Source organism: Pantherophis guttatus, chromosome 6, assembly GCF_059756535.1.
Source record: "Pantherophis guttatus breed Tessera chromosome 6, ASM5975653v1, whole genome shotgun sequence".
NCBI classification, from domain to species: domain Eukaryota; kingdom Metazoa; phylum Chordata; class Lepidosauria; order Squamata; family Colubridae; genus Pantherophis; species Pantherophis guttatus.
Genome location: NC_142068.1, coordinates 77,233,058 through 77,251,918, shown reverse-complemented (window position 1 = coordinate 77,251,918; position 18,861 = coordinate 77,233,058). Strand labels below are relative to the sequence as shown.

Sequence of the window (18,861 nt, the reverse complement as noted above, 5' to 3'; positions counted from 1 at the left end):
ACAACATAAAATGCCATAAACCAGGGGTGTCAAACTCAAGGCGCGGGGGCTGGATCTGGCCTGCGGGGTGCTTAGAACTGGCCCGCGGGGCCACCCTGGAAACAGCAAAGGACCAGCCCGTGGTGCCTCTGTCAGCAAAAAGGGAGCTTGGGAGGACCGCAGATGGCCCTCCTGAGCTCTCTTTTTACTGGCAGAAGATTGCAGGAAGCCACCGCAGCCAAAAAAAGGAGTTCGGGAGCCCATTTCCGCTGGCAGAGTGCTGGGGCCACCAAAAGTGCCCCCGACATGAGTGATGTCAAGCTGGCTATGCCCACCCTGGCCTCCTGAAGTCCAACATAACCCTGATGCGGCCCTCAATGAAATTGAGTTTGATACCTCTGCCATAAACAATAAAGAATTAAAAAAGAATACAGGTAGTCCTCAACTTACGACCACAACGGAGTCCACCATTTCTGTTGCCAAGCGAGAAAGTTAAGTGAGTTTTGCCCCCGTTTTATGACCTTTCTTGCCACAGCTGTTCAATGAATCACAGCAGTTGTTAAGTTAGTAACGGTTGCTAGGGGAATCTGGCTTCCCCACCCCGACTTTGCTTATCAGAAGGCCACAAAAGGTGATCACAGGATGTTGGGACACTGCAACCCTCATATATATGAGCCAGTTGTCTGAATTTTGATCACGTGCACGGGGGACGCTGCAGTGGTTCTGTGAAAAATGGCCACTTTTTTTTCAGCACCATTGTTACTTCGAATGGTCACTAAACGAACTCTTGTAAGTCAAGGACTATGCAGAGTGGACACTCCTTACAAATTTGTCTAATGGCAATAAAAACGCAAAACCACACAAACGAGGGGTGAAATGCTCCCGGTTTGGACCGGATCACCCAATCCGGTGGCGATGGCGGTGGGTGGTTCGGAGATCCGGTAGCAAAAAAGCCTGCCCCCCCCCCATGCCCAGCTGAGCCGCACGATCATCAGAGGCTTTTTTTTTTTTTTTTTACTTTTAAAAGCATTTTTTCTACAACCTCTTCGGCTGAAAAAATGCTTTTAAAAGTAAAAAAAAAAGCCTCTGATGATCGTGTGGCTCAGCTGGGATCGTCAGAGTCTTTTAAAAGCATTTTTTCTACAACCTCTTCGGCCAAAGAGGTTGTAAAAAAATGCTTTTAAAAGGCTCTGACAATCCCAGCTGAGTTGCCTGATCGTCAGAGGCTTTTTTTTTCTTTTAAAAGCATTTTTTTTACAACCTCTTTGGCTGAAGAAATTGTAGAAAAAATGCTTTTAAAAGTATATATATATTAAAAAAAAGTTGGCCACACCCATCCAGTAACATTACCCCCCACCAAGCCACGCCCACAGAACCGGTAGTAACAAATTTTACATTTCACCACTGACACAAACCTTACTAACATCCTGGCCCCAGCGCCTGCAGGCAAATGCATCTCCATAAAATACGGGGCCCACTAAGTTGCAAGGGAACAGGAAAGTTGGTCATTATTCCAAGAGAAAGTGGACAAACAGTGAAGCTGCTGGAAGAATGGTCCACCGACTGTCCCATTTCAGTCAGTCTTCATTACCCAAATAATCACACACCCCTGGGTCAATATATGACACTTTCCATTAGGGTGAACTGAATGGCAATTCTATTTTGCATTGATTTGTAGCTCAGTAAAAACACAAAGAGATGGTGTTGTTTTTTGCTTTTTAAATGCTTAGTAGTTGTTAAAAAAAAAATAAAACTAGAGGATTTAATAGGGGATGATTAGATGATAACATCTGAAGCATGATTTCAGTCTGCTAAAGCTATTTCTTTTCCTTAGCAGAGAACTCGTCGGCTAGAAACAAAAGTTTTATATGTATGTATATCTTTCTACGAAAGGGCTGGAAGCTATCATGGTCTGAGTGAGGATCTCCCTTTTTCCCTGCTAATGGGGCCCCCTCCCATCTATCATTCTCAAAGTACTTTAGGGCAGGGGTCTCCAACCTTGGCAACCTTAAGACTTGTGGACTTCAACTCCCAGAATTCCTCAGCCAGCTTTGCTGACTGAGGAACTCTGGGAGTTGAAGTCCACAAGTCTTAAAGTTGCCAAGGTTGGAGACCCCTGCTTTAGGGAATGTGCCCTTTTGTAGTGCTTTACCCACTAGCTGGACAACGAATGCCAGCACAAAGCTCCCTAAAGGAAAGGTAAAGGTTCTCCTCGCACATACGTACCAGTCGTTCCCAACTCTAGGGGGCAGTGCTCATCTCCGTTTCTAAGCCGAAGAGCCAGCACTGTCCGATGACGATTCCGTGGTCATGTGGCCGGCATGACTAAATCCCAAAGGCGCACGGAACGCTGTTACTTTCCCACCAAAGGTGGTCCCTATTTTTCTACTTGCATTTTTTACGTGCTTTCGAACTGCTAGGTTGGCAGAAGCTGGGACAAGTAACGGGAGCTCACTCCATTATGCAGCGCTAGGGATTCGAACCGCCAAACTGCTGACCTTTCTGATCGACAAGCTCAGCTTGTCTTATCCTCTGAGTCTTATCCTCTGAGCCACCGCGTTCCCCAAAGCTCCCTACCGAAACATAAATCTTCTACCCTGAACTTCACTTTCCAAAACTGCTGAAAGTTTCAATCTGAGTTAAGAGCTTATTCTACCCTTAAAAGAAAGATTTACTGAGGCTCCATTCTCTCGCATTCAGGATATTAGGGAAAAGAGAAAGAACAAAGGAAGAGGAACATGTAGTGATCTCAGCAAAGATATGGTATGTGACAGTAATTCGGCTAAAACTAGACAAACTCCAGAGGTCCCAAAGGTGCTTTTTTCAAGAGGCAACTGGACTTTCTTTGTTTTTCCTTGAAGACGTTTCGCTTCTCATCCAAGAAGCTTCTTCAGTTCTCACTGAATGGTGGAGAATGGAAGGATTTATATTCCTTGCAGTCATCTGATCGTTAGCACTCTTTCTGAGAGTCGTTGAGGCCACTTGGAAGGTTATCTGTGCCCTCAGGGTCACCTGAATAGTGCAAATGGGTGTGGAATCTTCTTGGAACTGCTGAAAGGACTGTGTTGTAATTTTTAGCAGTTCCAAGAAGTTCCAAGAAGGTTCCATACCCATTTGCACTATTTAGGTGATCCCAATAAACCACCAAGTGGCCTCAACAACTCTCAGAAAGAGTGCAAACGACCAGATGACTTCAAGGAATATAAATCCTTTCATTTTCCACCATTCATTCAGAACTGAAGAAGCTTCTTGGATGAGAAGTGAAATGTCTTCAAGGAAAAACAAAGAAAGTCCAGTTGCCTTTTGAAAAAATGCCTTTGGGACAACCATGACCTGGATGACTGAAAATCTCCATAGACAAAGACTCCAGGTGCTGAATAAATACTAATGTCTATACTCACTGTGGGTTTCAGTGTGACCCAGCAACAACAAGGCATTCCAATATGATTTCGGAGGGTTGGATTACAGGTAGTCCTTGATTTACAGTGACTCGTTTAGTGACCGTTCCAAGTTATGACGGCATTGAAAAAACTGACCTATGACCATTTTTCACACTTATGACTGTTGCAGCATCCCCGTGGTCATATGATCAAAATTTGGATGCTTGACAACTGGTTCTTATTTATGACAGTTGCCATGTTCCGGGGTCAAGTGATTCCCTTTTGCCACCTTCAGACAAACAAAATCAACGGGGAAGCAAAATACATTTTATATCTGTGTTATTAGCATAGCAGCTGCAGTGATTCACTTAACAAGTTTATTTATTTATTTATTTATTGATTGATTGATTGGTTCGATTTATATGCCGTCCTTCTCCGGAGACTCAGGGCGGCTTAGCCTTCATACTTTTGTATATACCTGCTTAGTAGGGCTTTCGCCCCCCCCCCAAGCGGTGTTCTTTTTTATACAAAGTCAGCTTATTGCCCCCACAAACCGGGTCCTCATTTTACCTACCTCGGAAGGATGGAAGGCTGAATCAACCTTGAGCCTGGTGAGATTTGAACTTGCAGTAATTGCAAAATCTCCATTCCCACCCCACTCTGGGGCCAGCCAGAGGTGGTATTTACCGGTTCTCCAAACTAATCAAAATTTCCACTACCGGTTCTCCAGAACCTGTCAGAAGCTACTGAATTTCACTCCTGGAGATAATCCCTTATCACCAAATGCTTAACCCTTCATCTTGATGACAAGTTTCTACTTGGATGTGATAGGGGAAATAATTAAAAATGTCAAAATATACCAAATGTTTAAATATGCCAAGAATTGGGATTTAGCAGAAGCTCAGAATTGGTGGTTCTTTGATACCAACTTCATTCACAGGAATCTGATACAGAAGGGTTCGTTTTGAGAAGCCATACCATGCCACGCCATGTTCAATTTTGGTGTCACCCTGTGGCATCTAAATATCAGCATTTATACCTCCCATTTTCTGAAATTCAGGGAACGGGTGGCAGAAGAGGGAAGGACCAAAAAAAAAAAAAACCCACATTTTTTCCCAAACATCCTTAAACTAATTTACCTCAGAATCCAGACCAGAATGTTTAGTATGGTTGATCTTCAGAAATATAAATAACAGGCACAAAATGACATTTTCCACTACATTCTGGAATGTTATTGTTTGTCCTCACCAGGCATTAAAATTATGCATTTAAGAAAGTCCGTTTTTTTTCCCTCAGTCCCCATTTGCAAATGGCTTGTGCGTTTTGACAGGAAAGCCAGAATACAATTAATGCTGGAATTAAAATTATTAATGCATCCCAGTGGGAAACCTTTTACAAGGAAAATAACAGTAAAATAAATTAAGCATCTACAGCTGTAGAAAGAGCTGTGGGTTTTTTGCTTGGGATCTGTTTGGACACCCATCGTGCCTGGCTTTGTAAGGCACATGTTGATTTCCAATTGTGGATTTTGTTCCTTGACTTTCTATCCCACCTTGTCTTTGAACCACTGTACACCCAGAAGGATGTTACCTAATTTTACTTCCAGAGGTACAACCGCGTAAGATTAATTGGATGAAGAGAAAGTAATAGATCACATTCATTCAGCAAGCTCCCTCCTGAGTGGGATTTAAGCCTCAATTCCCTCGCCCAAATCAACCATCAGCCTTGCCTATGAAATGAGCACATGAATCTCCCGAAGACAATAACAATGCCGCCACTGTAGGTGACGCACTAGGAATGAGCACCGTGCATAAAGTCAAATGTCAATGATAAGACTTTAGATGAGTATTTCTCTCTTCAGGTACACTGATGAAGCCACCTATGTGTCACCTGTTGGGTGACAGAAGGGGAGCCCTAAGTGAAAAGAAAACCATGGCAAGATGAGAATCAGAAGCAGATGGCTTATTTGAGGAGGGGGGGGAGGAATCCATTGTAAGCTTTAATCTATATATGTAAAAATGGCTTTGTGTGTGTGTGTGTATGTTCCAGCATAACTCTGGAACGCCTCGAGCAATTTCAACCAAACTTGGTACACATTGTTGTGACCGAGGCCCAAGTAGGTATTATCAGATGCAATCCATTCAAAACAAACAGACTTTATTAGAAAGCTGAGAATTAACTCATTCTCAGCGTAGTCCAAACTAATTCAAAACAAATTCTTCATAACACAATTCTTCAGCCTTATCACCAACCTTGGTCTAATTAGGCAACCTGCCAAAGGCTTTTCTTGGCAAAAGTTCAGAAGCAGAAGACGCCGACAAGAAATAAATGCAGCAAGACAAGAAACAAATCTATCAACGTTGTTTTCCGACAAAGAGCCCAAGAGCCATTGCTGGTCTTTTAAGCCTTATGGGAGGAGCCAATAATCTCTTGGCCTTACTCCTGAGTTGTCCCTTTTGCTTCAGCTGCTCTTGCCTTCTGGCAGTTCTTCTCATGCGTGCACTAGGAACAGACTCCTCCTGTTCCTTTGCCTCTCTGCTGTCAGCCTCTGGAGGCTCCGGAGTCTGCACATCACTCCCAGATGGCCCTGGCCCCATCTCTGTCTCCGACACAGAGTCCTCATCCGGGCCTTTCCCAGCCTCCAAGATTGGCCCATATTCTTCCTCAGCCTCCTCACTGTCTGACTCCGCTGCCAGCTCTGCACACTGCTGGCAGACCACAACACACAGATGACTTACTCTCTGGAAAGTAATATTGTGGGGGTAAGATACCTCTAACACCCATCAGGGTGTGTGTTCTTTTAGCCTGTTGTGCCTTAAAATGGCTTCTACTGTACTGCCTTAAAATGGCTTCTACTGTACAGCACAGTGGAGTTGCCATGGGAACGTCTTCACAGTACTCCACAACGGGGCTCCCTCTGGTAAGGGGGAAAATCCAACATTAGAAATTACGTTTGGTTCAGACATTTTCAACAAGGCTTTGATTATTCTTGAGGACAAATGTATGGCCATGATCAATAAAATATTACTGCAACTCGGCCTGCCTGCACCACTACGAGACCGACATGACGTACTTCACGCAGATTACATACGAGAAAAGAACTACAATGTCAGACAGCTTAGTGCATATATTGCGGACAAGAAGCCACTTCTAAATCAAGATCAGAAAAAAGCATACCAAATGATCATGGATCAGCTAGCAAAACAACAAGGTGGTACCATTTTACTTGACGCTTCTGGGGGCACAGGGAAAACATTTTTAACTAATTTAATTCTCACCGAAATCAGGGCTCAGGGCTTCCTGTCTAATACAGGATTGGGATAAATAAATACCCGGGTAATGCTGGGTTATCAGCTAGTTTGGAAATAAAACCAACTGCAACTTGGAGTCGAACTATGAACAATCATGGAGGCAGCAGCAGAAGAAGTAAATGTGCTGAAAAGATTAGAAAGCAGCGGGCACTCCGAAGCGTGATTCAATCAAGGCCATGCCAGTAATTGTCCACTCAATGACACAGATCCAGAAGTATGTCTTAACTTTTTATTTATAGACCACGTGAAATCATAAAGGGCTGTCATGGATGATGAAGCAATGCTGGAAAGGAGACAAATAGCTGTTCTTTGTCTACAATGGTTTCCTACAGAGAGCAGGAGGCACTGGCCACAGACATATCTGTGGTGATCTAAGAATATACATTTGGACCACCAGGTTCAAAATAATTGAACATTTTTAAGAGAGATGTTTAGAAATACATTGTTTTCAGTGGAGATCCATGGATGTGGATGTGATGTGGCAGACTTCAAGCTTATTAGCCCTTATGTTTTTTGGTAATAATTGTTTTTTTATATAAGAACATCACAATCACCAGCAAGCGTACAAGATAAAGTCAAATCAACAGTGGAATCATTATCCATCACATTCCAGATGTGCATACATATGGCTAATACAGGTAGTTCTCAATTTACAATCACGTTGTTGTTGTTAGTTGCGAAGTCGTGTCCGACCTATCGCGACCCCATAAACAATATTCCTCCAGGCCTTCCTGTCCTTTACCATCTTCTGGAGTCCATTTAAGCTCATGCCAACTGCTTCAGTGACTCCATCCAGCCACTTCATTCAATGTGTTACAATCATAACAGAGCCCAAAATTTTTGTTGCTCAGTGAAACAGTTTTTAAGTAAATTTTGCTCCGTTTTATTACCTTTCTTGTCATGGTTGTTAAGTGAATCACTGCAGCTGTTAAGTTAGTAACAGATGTAAAATGAAACTAGCTTCCCCTCTGATTTTGCTTGCCAGAAGATTGCAAAAGATGATCACATGACTCAGGGACACTGCAACCGTCATAAACGAGAGTCAGGACTATCTGTACCAAACCTAGCACACCTTGCTTGCTGAATAGACTAAAATCTATTTGTTCAGAGAAGAAGATTTAAATGAATCTTCATTGATGCACATTTATTGCGATGCTGATCATTTGGGTTTTAGCATGTTGGGATTGAATGGTTTTAATTCTATTTTGTACCCCACACTGTGATTACTGCGGTTGTACTGAAAGAAGAAAGTGAACAAATATGAGCCACATGATGCAATTTAGCATCGACAGTAGAGCCCAGAGCTCTACAGGCAAAGAGATCAGCTTCTATTGCCATGAGTTTTTTTTTTAACAGATTAACAGAGTTAGAGGGGAAGGTCATCTAGTCCAACCCCCCACCCATGCAGGAGACCCTACACCATTTCTGACAGATGGCAGTCCAGTCTCTTCTTGAAAGCTTCCAGGGATGAAGCTCCCACAACTTCTGAAAGCAAGCTGTTCCATTGGTTGATTGCTCTCACTGTCAGAAAATTTCTCCTTATTTCCAGGTTGAATCTCTCCTTGTTTAGTTTCCATCCATTATTCCTTGTCTGCCTTCAGTTGCTTTGGAAAATAGCTTGACCCCCTCTTCTCTGTGGCAGCCCCTCAAATATTGTAACACTTCTATCATGTCTAAATGTTAAATGTCAGAAACTTTTTTTCAATAGTTCTCAACTCTTGTTGAGAATTCCAGAGCAAAGCACCTGATGAACTGCAAGATCCTTTTTCAGATGTATGATTGTGGATCAGAAATGATCAAAACCTCAGATGAGATCCTGCCTTGATGAGACGTCCCAACCTAATTATTGTCTGTGATTATGTATGATGATTTCATATTAATCCAGACTTGGTTCTATTAAATATAATGGACTTCTACAGAATACACACAGCACCATTGCTTACAAAAAGCGAGTGAATTATAAATAGCATAACAAAGACAACATATTACTCATTTTATTCAACTTGTTCTCTTTCGAATGGAAAGTTAAACAACGGCGTACACTCAGATCCAAGTTGACAAGAAGCAGATGACATTAGTTATGAATTATGTTTTAGGGTTTGCTCCCAATGAGCTGCTCACAGTTGGTAATGAGAAACTCTTGTACAATTAGGTCTACATTTGTGGGAAGCGAGCAAAAAAGGGGAGAGGAAGATCTCCCAAGTTACAGCCATAGAACTCTTCTAATCTAAAAGCTGAATTCAAAAAGGAGAGACTCAGTCTCAAGTATGTCTTTTCAAAAGCAGCATGCAGAGACCCTCTATTTTTCTTTTTTTTTTAACATCCTCAAAGAAACATTCTACAGTACCAGGGGTAAAATGCTACCGATTCAGGTGAACCGGTAGCGGCAGTGGCGTGTGGTTTGGAGAACCGGTAGCGGTGGCAGTGCGAGGCTCCGCCCACCCACCCGGACGTCATTAAAACCAGGAAGTAACCTGTTTTTGACCCTCTGCGCATGTGCAGAAGGCTTTGCACATGTGCAGAGGGTCCAAAATCATGCACGCAGAGTGCGCACTTCCGAACCGGTAGGGAAGGTAAGTAGATTTCACCCCTGCACAGTACCATAAGTTGAGCTTCCTCATTTAAACCTACCCCAAACGGTAAACATTTTCTAAGTTGTCTGGTTCTTTTGCTCGGTGGCAGACACAAATATAACTAAAATCATTTGCCCAGTCCAAATAAAAATCCTAGGTGTGTTGAAAAGCTCCAGGCAGCTGAAGCAACTATTAGTTAGAGCCACTGCTGGGAATCCAATAAAGTTCCTTCCAACTTCTGTTCAATGCTCCTGTGTTTGCTCAGCTTCTTTATAGCTTCTTGAACCTCAGCACTTCGAAAGAGACTCAACCAAAACTGGAAAGTCCTTGTTTCCTTCTGCTTCAAATATTGTTGGCATTTCACAACTTGATGCCCTCCAGATGTGTTGAGAATACAGCATTCGTAATTCATAGGCCTCACTGTCCAGCATTTGGTCACCACAAAGTTAAAAGGCACCAGTTTTGGAAAGCTTTATTAGCACTAACCCTGGGTAAATACCTGGATTATTAAAGACCTTACACCTACCTATAGATCCTAGTGGGTCCAGGAGCAAAAGTACAGTATTATAATCCATTCTTTGTCTAAAGAAATTCAAGGCCACTCTTTATGCCAAAACCCTTTTTCTAATGAATTAGAAAAGAATTAGAGCTTTGCTGGCTGAGGAATTCTGGGAGTTGAAGTCCACAAATCTTAAAGTTGCCAAGTTTGGAGACCCCTGTTCTAATGGATTAAATTAATGGCAGTAAGTGCACTGTTGGAACACTAGGTTAGGGAGAGATGGGGGGAAAATCTATTTATGTGGTTGCTGAAGAATCAACACTGCCTTAATGGTACAAAACAAATAATTAAATAAATGCAACTAAAACAAAACAGAAGAGAACATATAGAACATTTATGCACACAGAAAGACAACTCTGTATATAAATTTGATCAAAGTACTTCAATTAATGATAAGACTTCAATTAATGATAAGGCATACCATTGTAACTCAACTCTGATTTATATTAATAAGACCATTCAGCAGATGAAGCCAACTACTTATCTCTCCAATATTGAAGTCTTTTAACTATAAATAGAATACAGAGAATCAGGGGGTTTTTTGGTCCAGATATCAATTTCCATATGATACTGCAGAAAAAACAATTACTGCAGAAAAAACAATTGCTACCAACCTGCCTTCCTTTGAGGACCTGTATACTGCACAAGTCAAAAAGAGGGCTGGGAAAATATTTACAGACCCCTTGCATCCTGGACATAAACTGTTTCAACTCCTACCCTCAAAACGACGCTATAGAGCACTGCACACCAGAACAACTAGACACAAAAACAGTTTTTTCCTGAATGCCATCACTCTGCTAAACAAATAATTCCCTCAACACTGTCAAACTATTCAAGAAGTCTGCACTACTATTAATCTTCTCATCATTCCCACCACCCATCTCCTTCCACTTATGACTGTATGACTGTAACTCTGTTGCTGCTATCCTTACGATTTATACTGACTGTGTCCTAATATGATTTGATTGCTTATTTGTACCCTATGACTATCATTAAGTGTTGTACCTTATGATTCTTGATGAATGTATCTTTTATTTTATGTACACTGAGAGCATATGCATCAAGACAAATTCCTTGTGTATCCAATCACACTTGGCCAATAAAGAATTCTATTCTATTCTTCTATGACAGACATACAATTCAAGGAAGAATCGAAGAGTTTAAGTCTTGCCTCAAAAACTGAATTACTCGTAGTAATTTCCTCCCAAGAAAAACAATTCTAGGACAGCACATACAAGACATGTTTGAATTAAGCATAAATGCTTAACCTAATTCAAATTAAAATTTCTCAAAGGGGAAGTAGCATTTTTCAAAAACACTTTAACATAGGATGTAAAGAACAATGCTTTGGGAAGGGGTTTCCTTTATCCAGCTTTCAAGTCTTTCCTGGTTATTTATTTCATCTTTAGTATTACAAAATGTTCTGCAATCATCAGGCAAAAATGTAGTAATGAAGAGAATAGAATAGAATAGCAGAATTGGAAGGGACCTTGGAGCTCTTCTAGTCCAACCCCCTGCTTAGGAAGGAAACCCTACACCAATTCAGACAAATGGTTATCCAACATCTTCTTAAAAACTTCCAGTGTTGGAGCATTCACAACTTCTGGAGGCAAGTTGTTCCACTGATTAATTGTTCTAACTGTCAGGAAATTTCTCCTTAGTTCTAATTTGCTTCTCTCCTTGATTATTTTCCACCCATTGCTTCTTGTCCTGCCCTCAGGTGCTTTGGAGAATAGCTTGACTCCCTCTTCTTTGTGGCAGCCCCTGAGATATTGGAAGACTGCTATCATGTGTCCCCTAGTCCTTCTTTTCATTAAACTAGACATACCCAGTTCCTGCAGCCGTTTTTCATATGTTTTAGCTTCCAGTCCCCTAATCACCTTTGTTGCACTTCTCTGCCCTCTTTCTAGAGTCTCTTAATTCTAATTCTCTTTCTAGAGAATTAGCGAACAGAACTTGGAACAGACTATCGGTACCGCTACAAATACTTTTAAAGAAGGTATTTATTTATGTACCTTTAAAGAAAACAAAAAACTCTTAGACTTAAAAGAAAAAGAGAGGCGTTCTTTAAAAACATGGCTGAAAAGGAAATAGTTAAATTTTCCTTCACCTTCCAGCGTGGATCCTTTATGAAGCTGGAATCCCTGTGCTTACAATTACATTTTTAAGCTTTCATGTAATGACATGTTTAGCACTGGGCTAGCTTGGATGGCAGGGAAATTGTGTTCCTCCAGTGTGATGCTGAATTATTTTAGACCTTGCCCATATGTTTACATTGTCTGTCTGTTGCTATTGTGTACTCTAGGTCTGGTCTGGTTTTAACCCTCCATTCACTACTTAGAGTCACCAGTGTGGAATAGGCACCTATACAATTGGTAAAACAAATAAAATAAAATAAATGAATTTTCCTGCACTCCCTCATCATAGGCTTGTTATCTGCCTTGTCAGGATCTCACAGAGGCAGCATGAGATCCTGGTAATTCAAGGCCCCAAGATTAATATATCTAATTGATAAAGACATAGAGATGGGGAAAGAGAAGATAACTGGCAAGGTGTTGATTATTTGTTTACAGCAGTATTTTCTACCCCTCAATCATACCCTAACTCTAATTGTCCTTTCCCCCCCTCATGTCGGAATCCCAAAGCTTGTTTTCTAGGCAGGTAAAGGTAAAGGTTTCCCTCGCACATACATGCTAGTCATTCCCGACTCTAGGGGGTGGTGCTCATCTCTGTTTCAAAGCCAAAGAGCCAGCGCTGTCTGATGACAATTCCGTGGTCATGTGGCCGGCATAACTCAACGCCGAAGGCGCACAGAACGCTGTTACCTTCCCACCAAAGGTGGGTCCCTATTTTTCTACTTGCATTTTTTAATGTGCTTTCGAACTGCTATGTTGGCAGAAACTGGGACAAGTAACGGGAGCTCACTCCGTTATGCGGCGCTAGGGATTCAAACCGCCAAACTGATCGACAAGCTCAGCATCTTAGCCACTGAGCCACCGCATCCCTTCTAGGCAGGTAGCCTAGGCTAATGTTAAAAGTAACCACTAAAACTGGTTTACCATTTCCATTTTTTTCACACAGGGAAAGTCAAGTAACAGGACACAGCAAGAATATTCCACAAGACAGAAACAAATTAAAAAGCATGGAAACCTTGGCATAACTTATTTACTACGTGTTGGACTGAATTACACACCTGGTTCAAATCCCATTGTTGCCAAGAATTCCATAGTCTTCTACCTACTACATTTTGTGCTCCCCTACACCCTTCTAATGTTCCTAGCTCTTTTTAGATTTTTAGACTCATGTTTGTATGTATATGTGTCTCTCTGTGTGTGCATCTGTGTGAACATATATAGCTTGTTTCAATATGGTGCATATATTTTATACTAGAAGGTTTTTCATATTTCTCTAGACTCTGGTGTACTTTCTATGCTTTTTAACTGACTGTACCTTGCCCTCCTTATGCTGCTCTATGACTATCATAAAGATAAGATTTGATTGTTGCCATAAATTCAGTAGGAAGCTCTAGACCCGTGATGGCAAACCTATGGCACGCGTGCCACAGATGGCACACGGAGCCATATCAGTGGGCACGCGAGCTCAGCTCCAGCTGATTTTCGGGCCTTCTGGGCCCACCAGAAGTCGGGAAACAGGCTGTTTCCAGCCTCCGGGGGGGTCTGGAACGCCCGTTTTTGCCCTCCCCAGGCTCCTAGAAAGGCTCTGGAGGCTGGGGAGAGTGAAAAACGCGCCTTCTGGTCTCACTGGAAGTCAGCAAACAGGCTGTTTCTGGCCTCTGGAGGGGGGGCGGGTAGGGAAGGTCATTTTCGCCCTCCCCAAGCTCCTAGAGAGCCTCTGGAACCTGGGGAGGGTGAAAAATGGGCCTACTGGGCCCACCGTCCCATCACATGCCAAAAGTGGGGCGGGGGGGCATGCACGTATATGGGGGGGCAGTGCACATAGAATTATGGATGTGGGCACACACGGGTGTGATCCCTCAGACTCCCCCCGCTTTTGGCACACGATGGCAAAAAGGTTAGCCATCACCGCTCTAGACCAGTGATGGTGGAGCTTTTGGGCACCAAGTGCCCAAACTGGAAGGCGCACGCACTGGGGCTCTGGAAATTCGAAGACCAGCTGGTCTTCGTGCATGCCGGAACGCTGGAAATCCAAAAACCAAGTGTCTGGCGCGTGCATGCACACCAGCCAGCTAGTCTTTGAGTTTCCAGAGCTCCAGCGCGTGTGCGTTCCAGTTTGGGCACTTGGTGCCAAAAAGCTTCACCAACACTGGTCTAGAGCTTCCTACTGTGCACTGGCCACCTGGTCTTTGGGTTTCCAGCACTCTGGCACACATGAAGATCAAGTGGCTGAGAAGAGCAGCTGGCGACGGCACAGGTGCCCACAGAGAGGGCTCTGGGTGCCACCTCTGGCACCCGTACCATAGGTTTGCCATCACGGCAGTGGTGGGTTGCTCCTGGTTCTGTCTGGTTCTTTAGAATCGGTAGTAAAAGCGGCGGGAGGCTCCACCCAGATGTCATAATTGGCAATCTGCTCATGCGAAGCGTGCACGCTCCCACTGCAAACCAGTAGTAAAGTGGAACCCACCCCTGCATCATGGCTCTAGACCCGTGATGGCGAACGTATGGCACGGGTGCCACAGGTGGCACGCGGAGCCATATTGGTGGGCACTTGAGTGTTGCCCTAGCTCAGCTCCAGTGCACATGCGCGCACCAGCCAACTGATTTTCAGGCCTTCCGGTCCCACCAGAAGTCGGGAAACTGGCTGTTTCTGGCCTCCAGGAAGGCCTCTGGGGGGATGGGGAAGGCTGTTTTTGCCCTCCCCAGGCTCCTAGAAAGCCTCTGGAGCCTGGGGAGGGGGGAAAATGGGCCTACTGGGCCCACCGTGCCGTCGTGTGCCAAAAGCAGGGGGAAGTGTGGGGGTGTCACATGCGCATGTGCAGGAAGGCGGGACGCATTGAATTATGGATGTGGGCACCCGCACCCACGACCTCCCACGCTCCCCCCGCTTTTGGCACGCAACGGCAAAAAGGTTAGCCATCACTGCTCTAGACAATTGACCATTCTCTCAGAGTTAGCATCTCCACCTACACCTGGGGAAAGGGGGAAAATTTAGAATACAAAGAACTAAGAAATAGTTAAGATTTGAAAAAAGCATTCGATTATATACACGGGAATAAGAACATAGAAGTAGAATATAAGAATACTTTATAGATGAAAGAAGAATAGAAATAGAAAACGGAGAATATAATAATAGTATAATAAAATAAGTGTTATGAGAAAAAGTCTTGTCTGTGTGTCCATGTTGTATTCCCTATTAAGAAAAACCCTAAGACACACAACCAAATATACTGTCAAAGTCTTATATCAATCAACACCTGCTGTAACTATCAGCAACCACAAATTAGAGACAGACAATGTCGAAGTTAAAAGAGAATCCAGAACAGGTTCAGGCAACCTACCACTTCTCGGATGTCTGGATGCTAATTTGCTTGTGTTGATCACTTTTCAAAAAATGACAAAAGAACCGAACTATTTATAGAAGAGATACTCTTCTGATATTCCTGAAATGAAAAGGTGTTTGTTTTTCAGAGCAGAGGGTCAATAAGGAAAGCTGGTGATGAAAACAAAAAACACCAGGGTGACATAACACTTGTGGTGTCCTTGGTGCATTCTGACCTTGCTTGTTTTCTTGCAGATGGTTCATTAACCAAACTAGGTAACATCATCAGTGATAGTAATAAGTGCAGTTTGCTGTCAGTTTTGCTGCACTCCTTATTAGCACTGGTAATCGGTGGCGCCTTGGTGGCGCAGCAGATTAAAGTGCTGTTAAGTAACACCAGCTGCCTGCAATTACTGCAAGTTCGAATCTCACCAGGCTCAAGGTTGACTCAGCCTTCCATCCTTCCGAGGTAGGTAAAATGAGGACCCGGATTGTGGAGGTAATAAGCTGACTTTGTATAAAAAAGAACACCGCTTAGGAGGGGCCAAAAGCCCTACTAAGCAGGTATATACAAAAGTATGAAAGCTATTGCTTGACGCATTGTAAGCCGCCCTGAGTCTCCGGAGAAGGGCGGCATATAAATCGAACCAATAAATAAATAAATAAATGTTGTTACCTAGTTTGGATAATGAAAAATCTGCAAGAAAATAAGTAAGCTCAGAGAGCACCAAGGACCCCTCATGTCAACCCTGAGCTACAAATACTTGCAGTATTATTTTTGCTTTAATGACATAATTCCTAAATAACAAGCAGAGAATACTTGATAATTTATTACCATCAAGAAGGAGATATAGAAGTATAGCCAGCCGCACAAACAGGCTGAAGAATAGTTTTTATTCATGGGTTGTCAGACTCCTGAATGAGAAATAACATAATAACTATGTAGTATGATGGACTGCAGGGCCGGCACAATGTGTAACATGTTCACACTGATGCAATAGGACTGGGTGTTTTGTTAATATGATTTATTGGGTTAGGGATTTTCTGTCTTCACTGTGAGTTGTATTGTGTTGGGGGGGGCTGCACTGAAGGAGCTCAACCAATCTCATTGTACATCTGTTGTGCACTGACAATAAAGATTTGAATTTGAATTTGAATTTGAATTTGAATTTCCTATGACGGCTTGTGAAGAACATACTTGCTATTTTGGAAAATTTCAGCTTTCTTTTTTTTCCAAAGCCTCATATGGAAGAAGGTTCGTGCAAGGTCAGTGGAAAAAAGATCTATCTGTCCATCCATCCATCCATCCAATTTATCTGACAACTTGCAACCAACTGGTCTTATAGAATATATACAATAAAGTGGCTTACCATATTTACACAATAAAACAAGAATACAGAATCAAAATAAAATTAATTACAAACGGTAACCAGGGACAAATAATATTAGATGTGCATTCTTTGTGAAAGGGGATGCATTAAAATTACTTGCACCTTTCTGACGAAGATAGACAAGATTCAGACACAGTGACAACTGGATTTAAAATGATGTTTTCAATGTCCTGTCCTGACTTTGTAGCCACAAGGAAAATATTTGGCATTCCAACCTGACATCTAGTGGTATTTTCCACACATTACATACACTTTATACTGTACTACAGATGTAGACAAAGCCACAGAAATATGTAAATAGTTGTCCACCTTATACATTGAAATTACATTGAAGGAAAAGACAAGAGTGACAGCGGAAAATGTGTCCAACTGAACACTGATTTCCATTAAAAAAAAAATACAAGAAGAGTTAGATAACAGTCAAAAGGGGAGGAGAAATGATTTCTTGAATAAAATTAACGGAACAACAGGAAAAATGAGTATTACAGGTAGTCCTTGAGATGCAACCACAGTTGGGGCCAGAAGTTCTCTAAGCAAGGTGGATGTTAAGTAAACTGCACCCAATTTTATGATTTATTTTTTTTTGGCCATGGCTGCTTTTTTTCAGATCAACAGAGTGTTGATCCATTGGTTGCGACAGGAATTAACCAACCAGCTTGTCACCCAAACTTGATGTCATGGACCGAGAGTGAGTGATTGGCCCAAAGTCACCCAATCAGCTTTCATGCCAAAGGTGATACTAGAATTCAGTCTCCTAGTTTCTAGCCTGGCGCCTTAAGTACTAAATCAAACTGGCTCTTTATTTAGAACAGAATATGGAGAAATTAAATGAGTCAAAACTTGGAAAAGAGAACACAACAATTGTATATTACCATCATTTTCATTTAACATATGTAAAACAAATCAGCAGAAATAATTGAGGGAAATATTAACAACTTCAGTTATGGTTATGATAACAACGTCAAGGGCTGAATGCGATGAAGTCTTAAGGAATATCCTGTTGAGGGTGAAAATTCAAAAGCCACTCCACTGCTCAATATTTTAAAAACTAACATTATGTGAATAGGCACCACCCACCAATTGAAAAGAGAAAAACCTAAAAAGATGACCGATTTTCCCTTCTTAGACTCATAAACTAACAAGAATGGTAACAGTTGCCATGAAACTCCGACGGGCCACAACACTTCCTCTTATTTTTGATCCTTCTATGGCAGCACGCCAAGCAGGGGTGAAATCCAGCAGGTTCTGGAAAAACGGTAGCGGAAATTTTGAGTAGTTCAGAGAACTGGTAGCGGAAATTTTAAGTAGTTCAGAGAACTGGCAAATACCACTTCTGGCAGGCCCCAGAGTGGACTGGGAATCAAGATTTTGCAATATCCTTCCTGCAGGAGTGGACTGGGAATCGAGATTTTGCAATATCCTTCCTGCAGGAGTGGAGTGGGAATCGAGATTTTGCAGTATCCTTCCCCTGTCATGCCCAAGCCACGCCCACAGAACCAGTAGTAAAAAAAATTGGATTTCACCACTGACGTCAAGACATTCCAATTATGCATTATGGACTAAAGTCACATCATACCCACATCTACTTAGTGGTCTTAATATCCAATTGGACCAGAAGTGAGCAAAAATTCATAAAATGCACCCAGTAATTTCCCTCCCCTTCTCTTCTCTCCGGGGTCAACCTTACCTGTCTGTAAGTACTAATGATGATTTCTCTCAGGTGGTAGTGCATAGGCGTCATCGTTTCGCTCACTGTGTCCAATGCCATATCGACTTCCTTCTTCATCCGATGACCCTCCGGCAATATCTGAAGCATTTTCATCACCACCTGGCAGATAAGAGCAAACCCTATAGCTGATAATGAAGCTTTTCCCTTCTTCACTTACTTTTCTCATACAGGGACTAAACACTCAGCAAAGAAAACGTCTCCAGCAGATGTAAGAAACACAGTTTCTCTATAAAGGCAAAGTTTAGTACTTAGATACCCTTATATGGTAAAACAAAAAACAAAAGCCAACACAGAGAGACCCTGAGATGTATATCTCAGTGTTTCTTCAACTTTGGCTGCTTTAAGAGGCATGGACTTCAACTCCCAGAATTCCCCAGCCAGCTTTGCTGGCTGGGGAATTCTGGGAGTTGAAATCCATGCCTCTTAAAGCTGCCATGGTTGAGAAACACTGGCCTATCTGATTTTGCTGCCTGATACAAAAC

At 42.4% G+C, this 18,861-nt stretch overlaps 1 protein-coding gene across 12 annotated transcripts in view; it reads right to left on the bottom strand.

Moving 5' to 3' along the window:
* Positions 1–18,861, bottom strand: part of PALD1 (phosphatase domain containing paladin 1) — a 150,639-nt gene that overhangs the window by 35,798 nt on the left and 95,980 nt on the right. For all 12 annotated transcript variants that reach the window (XM_034426020.3, XM_087871785.1, XM_034426015.3 and 9 more), the window contains one exon: positions 18,338–18,478. In XM_034426020.3, coding sequence (XP_034281911.2) covers positions 18,338–18,478 — 141 coding nt within the window. The remainder of the gene's footprint in view (positions 1–18,337; positions 18,479–18,861) is intronic.